At 41.1% G+C, this 10,000-nt stretch overlaps 1 protein-coding gene across 1 annotated transcript in view; it reads right to left on the reverse strand.

The window, feature by feature from the left end:
- Positions 1–8,869: 8,869 nt before the first annotated feature.
- Positions 8,870–10,000, reverse strand: part of LOC127662356 (kunitz-type protease inhibitor 1-like) — an 18,025-nt gene continuing 16,894 nt past the window's right edge. The window contains exon 11 of the mRNA XM_052153488.1: positions 8,870–9,441. Within this exon, the coding sequence (XP_052009448.1) occupies positions 9,254–9,441 (188 nt within the window). The 3' untranslated portion in view covers positions 8,870–9,253. The remainder of the gene's footprint in view (positions 9,442–10,000) is intronic.

The following is a 10,000-nucleotide window of genomic DNA, read 5'->3' on the forward strand; positions in this document are numbered from 1 at the left end:
AGCACACTGGAGGTTAAGTCATGCACTAAATAGGGAGCAAGGGAGCATCCTATAGCTCTCCTATAACTGTTCTGAGACCAGTGCAGACAGACAGCACACTGGAGGTTAAGTCATGCACTAAATAGGAAGCAAGGGAGCATCCTATAGCTCTCTATAACTGTTCTGAGACCAGTGCAGACAGACAGCACACTGGAGGGTAAGTCATGCACTAAATAGGGAGCAAGGGAGCATCCTATAGCTCTCCTATAACTGTTCTGAGACCAGTGCAGACAGACAGCACACTGGAGGTTAAGTCATGCACTAAATAGGAAGCAAGGGAGCATCCTATAGCTCTCTATAACTGTTCTGAGACCAGTGCAGACAGACAGCACACTGGAGGTTAAGTCATGCACTAAATAGGGAGCAAGGGAGCATCCTATAGCTCTCCTATAACTGTTCTGAGACCAGTGCAGACAGACAGCACACTGGAGGTTAAGTCATGCACTAAATAGGGAGCAAGGGTGCATCCTATAGCTCTCTATAACTGTTCTGAAACCAGTGCAGACAGCACACTGGAGGTTAAGTCATGCACTAAATAGGGAGCAAGGGAGCATCCTATAGCTCTCCTATAACTGTTCTGAGACCAGTGCAGACAGACAGCACACTGGAGGTTAAGTCATGCACTAAATAGGGAGCAAGGGTGCATCCTATAGCTCTCTATAACTGTTCTGAAACCAGTGCAGACAGACAGCACACTGGAGGTTAAGTCATGCACTAAATAGGGAGCAAGGGAGCATCCTATAGCTCTCTATAACTGTTCTGAGACCAGTGCAGACAGACAGCACACTGGAGGGTAAGTCATGCACTAAATAGGGAGCAAGGGAGCATCCTATAGCTCTCCTATAACTGTTCTGAGACCAGTGCAGACAGACAGCACACTGGAGGTTAAGTCATGCACTAAATAGGGAGCAAGGGTGCATCCAATAGCTCTCTATAACTGTTCTGAAACCAGTGCAGACAGACAGCACACTGGAGGTTAAGTCATGCACTAAATAGGGAGCAAGGGTGCATCCTATAGCTCTCTATAACTGTTCTGAAACCAGTGCAGACAGACAGCACACTGGAGGTTAAGTCATGCACTAAATAGGGAGCAAGGGTGCATCCTATAGCTCTCCTATAACTGTTCTGAGACCAGTGCAGACAGACAGCACACTGGAGGTTAAGTCATGCACTAAATAGGGAGCAAGGGTGCATCCTATAGCTCTCTATAACTGTTCTGAAACCAGTGCAGACAGACAGCACACTGGAGGTTAAGTCATGCACTAAATAGGGAGCAAGGGAGCATCCTATAGCTCTCTATAACTGTTCTGAGACCAGTGCAGACAGACAGCACACTGGAGGGTAAGTCATGCACTAAATAGGGAGCAAGGGAGCATCCTATAGCTCTCCTATAACTGTTCTGAGACCAGTGCAGACAGACAGCACACTGGAGGTTAAGTCATGCACTAAATAGGGAGCAAGGGTGCATCCTATAGCTCTCTATAACTGTTCTGAAACCAGTGCAGACAGACAGCACACTGGAGGTTAAGTCATGCACTAAATAGGGAGCAAGGGTGCATCCTATAGCTCTCTATAACTGTTCTGAAACCAGTGCAGACAGACAGCACACTGGAGGTTAAGTCATGCACTAAATAGGGAGCAAGGGTGCATCCTATAGCTCTCCTATAACTGTTCTGAGACCAGTGCAGACAGACAGCACACTGGAGGTTAAGTCATGCACTAAATAGGGAGCAAGGGAGCATCCTATAGCTCTCTATAACTGTTCTGAGACCAGTGCAGACAGACAGCACACTGGAGGTTAAGTCATGCACTAAATAGGGAGCAAGGGAGCATCCTATAACTCTTTTGTACAGTTTCAGAAGGTTAATATCAAGTTTATGACGTTTTTTTTTTTTTTACTGTCAATTAAAAAAAAAATATTATTTAAAAAAAAAAAACATTTACAGTGTAGGGTACAACATTTGGGTAAAATGCATATTAGACATGAAAAGGAATATTTTGCATGATATCCGTGAAGTCTGGGAATGTATAAAGTCTCCTCAGATCTATTCAAATGTGTTCTTTGCATTTGAAAGCAATTAAGTGTGCTGGCACACCGTATAAATGCCCATTACAGATTCAAAGTCCATCTGTGAAGCTCCAAGAGCTGATAACCGAAATCTGACCCTCAAACACAAGTCTGGAACTCGTCGTACACACAGACACGGGTTCCATTTATTACTATTACATTCCCACCACTATAAAACCCCATTAAGTGACACTTCCCAGTCTCCAACACGAAACAGACCGTATACTCCATCATTATCATTGTGCGTTTATATTTCAGCCATTAAAATGGGTGTCAGTCGTATACAAAAACCACCAAGTCAAAATCCCTCGGCGTTCCCACACACTGTTAAAACAGAAAGTGACAATTACTTCCTCAATTAAAGCCAAACACTCCCAGACATCCAACAATCCTAAAAATACTCCCACTGTTTTCCTCCGTAACTCTCCTCGCTTCCGCCGTGGCGAGACCGCCGGTGACCCCGCAACCCAAAACTGTCAGCATAACTAACCGGAGGGATGAATAGAGTACTGCACACAGCCCTGAGGGATAAATCAGACTGCCGAAAGGAGGTTTTCACAAACAAACACACTACGGTAAAAATACAGAGAAAATGGTCAATTGACAGGTGAGCGAAGAGTACCACGGTAACTTACTGCAGACAGAGCCGTTATTGTGTCAGCAGTCGGGTCTCTGTTTATCTTGGCCGACCTCGACTATACTCTCACCAATCAAACTGCCCACCCTTCAACAGAATTTACCAGAGAGAGAGAGAGAGAGAGAGAGATAGAGAGAGAGAGTTTGCTGAAGCATCGGGAAACCGAGAACACTCTTATTCAGAACTGGTTCCATAAAATGTTGGTCTCTAAACATGCTTTACTCCGCTGATGGGACACCATGCTAAAATAATCAGGCAGAGTTTCCAGCACTATCATTCAGTGGCACTGCAATACCGCAGAGAGAAACACACATTGTGTAGTCCGATTCCCAAACAAATTACTCGTATGAGATAAGTACAGCGAGAACATTCCCATTGTAAAAAGGTGGCTCTGTTTGTTCCTGAATGGCAGAAGATGTCTAACCCCGCCTCCCACACTAATCCTAACCATAAGGAGCCTATCAGGCGGCGTACCCTGCCAGTAACAACCTGAGGCACCTTTCTCCCATCATGGCGAAGCATACAGCAAAAAGGGTGTAGTCCGACTCCCAAACTAATGACTCTTACGAACCAATTCTCTTGAATCAAAAGCGTGAATCACACCGCACGACCAGTGTAGTCCGACTCCCAAACAAATGACTATTACGAACCAATCCTCTTGAATCAAAAGCGTGAATCACACCTCACGAACGGTGTAGTCCGACTCCCAAACGAATGACTCTAACGAACCAATCCTCTTGAATCAAAAGCGTGAATCACGCCGCACGACCGGTGTAGTTCGATTCCCAAACTAATGACTCTTACGAACCAGTTCTCATGAATCAAAAGCGTGAATCACACCGCACGAACGGTGTAGTCCGATTCCCAAACTAATGACTCTAACGAACCAATTCTCTTGAATCAAAAGCGTGAATCACACCGCACGACCGGTGTAGTCCGATTCCCAAACTAATGACTCTAACGAACCAATTCTCTTGAATCAAAAGCGTGAATCACACCGCACGACCGGTGTAGTCCGATTCCCAAACGAATGACTCTAACGAACCAATTCTCTTGAATCAAAAGCGTGAATCACACCGCACGACCGGTGTAGTCCGATTCCCAAACTAATGACTCTAACGAACCAATTCTCTTGAATCAAAAGCGTGAATCACACCTCACGACCGGTGTAGTCCGATTCCCAAACGAATGACTCTAACGAACCAATTCTCTTGAATCAAAAGCGTGAATCACACCGCACGACCGGTGTAGTCCGATTCCCAAACTAATGACTCTAACGAACCAATTCTCTTGAATCAAAAGCGTGAATCACACCGCACGACCGGTGTAGTCCGATTCCCAAACTAATGACTCTAACGAACCAATTCTCTTGAATCAAAAGCGTGAATCACACCGCAACTTTGCCATTATTAAGGTTGAATTCTGATGTCTCTACTGATCTTCTGGTGCTTTGAAGGACCCAGAAACGAATCTAAAGAACCTTAAACCTCAAGAACCCTACAGTGCATTAAACATTTACAATTAAAACATGCATTAATGACATGCATGACAACAAACATGTCTCAAAAGAACAAGAGTTCAAAACAGGCGTTGAGTTCATGCATTGCACACATTTCACCTTTATAAACCAAGAAAACAGCTCAAAAATAGTGCGAGTCTTTAATTCTGCGCTACTTTAGTCTTCCCAAATACATGAACACACTTACCTATTGTGTTTGTGATTATTAAACACGTTTCCCGCGGCTGCAGGTCCGAGAGCGTCTCATCTGATCCTTTCCTCTCTGTGAACTCACCGCCACTGAAATCCTGTCAATAAACGGGTGGGGTCATGGGGTGGTGCCGGGGGGCCGGACAGGGTACCGTGATCACTCTGGGGTGGGTGCGTTAACAGATTATGCTGTTTAGTGTCACTGTGTCTCTAACAAAAGAAAAAACAGCATTACATTGAATGCAACTCAATGGAGGATGCGGCATTCTGAGCCGCCTAGCGCCCCCTGGTGGAATAACAACTGTGTGTCAAAACCGAGAGCTCTCCAAAAGAGGGCGGGGCCACTACAGAATGGGCGGGGTAACTCCAGAAGCAAAAAGGAGGCAACATTTGCCCCACGTCTAAACTTTTAAAGAGACAGTGCAAGTGAATGATGACCAGATCTCCAAAAGAGGGCGGGGCAACTCCAGAATGGGCGGGGTAACTCCAGTTTGGAGCTGTTCTAACTAAAAAAGGAGGCAATATTTGCCCCACGTCTAAACATTTAAAGGGACAGTTCACCCAAAAATGAGAGTTCACTCATCATTTACTCACTCTCATGTCATCCCAGATGTGTGAGACTATCTTTCTTGACCAGAACACAAATATCGCCACTCTGTAGGTCCATAAAATGTGAATGGTGACCAGAACTCAGAAGTTCCAAAAAGCACATAAAGGCAGCATAAAAGTAATCCATAAGACTCCAGTGGTTTAATGCATGTCATCATTATGCTTATAGTAAAAAAGGGCTTTGATCTGTTTCTCACCCACACCTATCACATCACTTCTGAAGACATGGATTAAACCACTGGAGTCTTATGTGAAAGTGTAGATTTATAGTAGAAAACGACTTAAATATTGATCTGTTTCTCACCCACACCTATCATATCACTTCTGAAGACATGGCTGGAGTCTTATGTGAAAGTGAAAGTGTAGATTTATAGTAGAAAACGACATAAATATTGATCTGTTTCTCACCCACACCGATCACATCACTTCTGAAGACATGGATTAAACCACTGGAGTCTTATGTGAAAGTGAAAGTGTAGATTTATAGTAGAAAATGACTTAAATATTGATCTGTTTCTCACCCACACCTATCATATCACTTCTGAAGACATGGATTAAACCACTGGAGTCTTATGTGAAAGTGTAGATTTATAGTAGAAAACGACTTAAATATTGATCTGTTTCTCACCCACACCTATCATATCACTTCTGAAGACATGGATTAAACCACTGGAGTCTTATGTGAAAGTGTAGATTTATAGTAGAAAACGACTTAAATATTGATCTGTTTCTCACCCACACCTATCATATCACTTCTGAAGACATGGATTAAACCACTGGAGTCTTATGTGAAAGTGTAGATTTATAGTAGAAAACGACTTAAATATTGATCTGTTTCTCACCCACACCTATCATATCACTTCTGAAGACATGGATTAAACCACTGGAGTCTTATGTGAAAGTGAAAGTGTAGATTTATAGTAGAAAATGACTTAAATATTGATCTGTTTGTCACCCACACCTATCATATCACTTCTGAAGACATGGATTAAACCACTGGAGACTTATGTGAAAGTGAAAGTGTAGATTTATAGTAGAAAACGACTTAAATATTGATCTGTTTCTCACCCACACCGATCATATCACTTCTAAAGACATGGATTAAACCACTGGAGTCTTATGTGAAAGTGAAAGTGTAGATTTATAGTAGAAAACGACTTAAATATTGATCTGTTTCTCACCCACACCTATCATATCACTTCTGAAGACATGGATTAAACCACTGGAGTCTTATGTGAAAGTGAAAGTGTAGATTTATAGTAGAAAACGACATAAATATTGATCTGTTTCTCACCCACACCTATCACATCACTTCTAAAGACATGGATTAAACCACTGGAGTCTTATGTGAAAGTGAAAGTGTAGATTTATAGTAGAAAATGACTTAAATATTGATCTGTTTGTCACCCACACCTATCATATCACTTCTGAAGACATGGATTAAACCACTGGAGACTTATGTGAAAGTGAAAGTGTAGATTTATAGTAGAAAACGACTTAAATATTGATCTGTTTCTCACCCACACCTATCATATCACTTCTGAAGACATGGATTAAACCACTGGAGTCTTATGTGAAAGTGAAAGTGTAGATTTATAGTAGAAAATGACTTAAATATTGATCTGTTTCTCACCCACACCGATCATATCACTTCTAAAGACATGGATTAAACCACTGGAGTCTTATGTGAAAGTGAAAGTGTAGATTTATAGTAGAAAACGACTTAAATATTGATCTGTTTCTCACCCACACCTATCATATCACTTCTGAAGACATGGATTAAACCACTGGAGTCTTATGTGAAAGTGAAAGTGTAGATTTATAGTAGAAAACGACATAAATATTGATCTGTTTCTCACCCACACCTATCACATCACTTCTAAAGACATGGATTAAACCACTGGAGTCTTATGTGAAAGTGAAAGTGTAGATTTATAGTAGAAAACGACTTAAATATTGATCTGTTTCTCACCCACACCTATCATATCACTTCTGAAGACATGGATTAAACCACTGGAGTCTTATGTGAAAGTGAAAGTGTAGATTTATAGTAGAAAACGACTTAAATATTGATCTGTTTCTCACCCACACCTATCACATCACTTCTGAAGACATGGATTAAACCACTGGAGTCTTATGTGAAAGTGAAAGTGTAGATTTATAGTAGAAAACGACTTAAATATTGATCTGTTTCTCACACACACCTATCATATCACTTCTGAAGACATGGATTAAACCACTGGAGACGTACGGATTACTTTTAAGTGCTTTTTGGATCTTCTAAGCTCTGGTCACCATTCATTTGCATTGTATGGACCTACAGAGTGGAGATATTGGTGTTCTGGTCAAGAAAGATAGTCACACACATCTGGGATGACATGAGGGTGAGTAAATGATGAGTGAACTCTCATTTTTGGGTGAGCTTTACCTTTGACTTTTGACTAAACGCTCTCAGTAAAATATACAAAGTGACCAAAAACCCATAAATAATAACAAATCTCGATATACTTGTTTAAATGTATGTGACTTATTTCAGATCAAGGCATTAAAGCACTGACTTAATAGTCAGCACACTCTGCACTTCACTAAGGAGGTCACTTGTAGCATGTTTATTGTTGTGAATGAATAATAATAATAATAATAATACAAAAGGTATGACTGCATAAACACTAGCCAATTACAGTTCAACATTACACTGAACCATAGACTGTAATAAAAGATGGCCGACGCCCCTTCGCTCTTTTCCATTGGTGAGAACTGAAGCCGCCAGTGTCCCGATATGGCGCTGACATCTTGGGACTTGAGTCTGCGCAGTTGCGATTTCTGGACCAGACCTGCGCAGTAGTGAGCAGGAAGTAAAGCAGCGAAATCAAGGCCCCGCCCTCACTCTCACTGAATCAATCGCAAGCACACGCCCCTTTTGACTTTTGACGGTGTGAAATAATTAATTATAGAAATGTAGATATTACATTTAAAGCTCCAATCTCCTCAGTCCTCCGAAGATCCCGAAAAAAAGTCAGTTGGTGCTTCAGTGACTACTTCGCTCAGAGAACCTGTCAATCACAGCTGTCAATCATGATGTCACAGCAGCGTTTTTATAGCATCAAATAACTAAAAACAAACTTATTTTGAAAACAAACACTTGAAATGACATCAACGTGATAGAAACGACAGTAAATGACAGAAACTATCTTTGGAAAAAAGATATGTGAAGTGTCATTTAATTGTTTAGTTGGTCTCACGTCCCGTTGAATAACATGGGGAGGCGGGGCTTATGACCTATACTAGGACCAGCCACCGGGGGGCGATCGAGACGTTTTGGCTTCACTTTTGAGGGCTTGTGCGGCACACTTGCTCTGAACTAAAGTCATTTACAGTCCTGCTTTCATGATTTAATGCAGATTTGATCAAACTAAATGGAGGGAAAAACGGATGAATTTTTTATTTTGAAAAAACAATAAAATAAATGATCATTAACAGTATTATTATTGACCGATGAAAATGTTTAATATGCATGAAGACTTTGTCATTTTAATTTTGAGTCAGTGGCGCCCTCTTTAGGTCACATAACAGCACAGCACATCAAATGAGACGTATGCAATATTAAGCGCGCGCGCGCACACACACGCACGCACACACACACACACACACACACACACACACACACACACACACACAGTATGTACACTTCAACTTTATTGAGACCTAATGGTTAAGTACGTCCAATAAATCATACAAGATTAAGAAAGACAAAAAAAAGCTATGTACAAATTTGCATTGTGGGGGATTTTTCACCCTAATTCTGTGATATATGCCATAACAGCAGTTTACTTAAAAAAAAAAAAAAAGGACAGTAATAAGACAGAATATTAAAAACTCTGGGATGTCACGTGGTCATGGATTTTAAAAGCTAAACAGTATATGCTATTGCAACACATATGTACCCCTGAGGACAATCCAATACACTTATATATTTATATTCATCTATAGAAAAGAAGTTTCATAGTACTCTGAAAATGTTGCTTATAAATTGTTTTCAAACATCGAGGAAACAATCAAACATCTATGCAGCAGTTTCCAGCCCGTCTACTCAAAGCAAACAAAACAATCCAACCAAGTGTAGAAATAAAACCCAGCGTGCGTTAATGCGCGTCACAGCACGTGCCAGCGGGTGGATTGGCGCTCGTCTGCATCAGACGGGTTTAGTGGTGCTGTTGTAGACCAGTTTCTCGTCCTCGTAGGTGTGAACGTGACCGCCGTTAACTGCGACAATCTGATGTTTGTTTTGACGTTTCTTCTTGCCCCGCAGGAGGCAGCACGCGATGACGATCAGAAGGATCGCTATGGCAACGCCCAGTAGTATAGCAATGATGATGGCAGCTGGTGAGAGACAGGGAGAGAGACAAATGCAAGTCATGTTACATCAGCATATTTGGGTCTGTGTAAATATGTGGCCTGAAAATGTCCCAAGCATCAATAATGGTGATCAATCAAGCAGGTTTCGGAAAAGTCCCGCTGTCTGCTATTGGTTGTACAAACAGATAGTCCCGCCCCAAACTCACACCATTGGTCGACAAATGAAGCGTTTTAATTTGAATTAGGGCTGCCGGTTTAATGCATTACTAAAGTGTGATTAATTATATATAATATAATTATACACACAAATATATTATATATATATATATATATATACAAACAAACAAACAAACACACACACACACACACACACACACACACATATATATATATATACATATATATATATATATATATATAAACACACACACATATATATAAACACACACACACACACACATATATATATACACACACACACACACACACACACATATATATATACACACACACACACACACACACACATATATATATAAACACACACACACACACACACACACACATATATATATAAACACAC

The sequence above is a fragment of the Xyrauchen texanus genome, chromosome 22 (genome assembly GCF_025860055.1).
Source record: "Xyrauchen texanus isolate HMW12.3.18 chromosome 22, RBS_HiC_50CHRs, whole genome shotgun sequence".
Taxonomy (NCBI): domain Eukaryota; kingdom Metazoa; phylum Chordata; class Actinopteri; order Cypriniformes; family Catostomidae; genus Xyrauchen; species Xyrauchen texanus.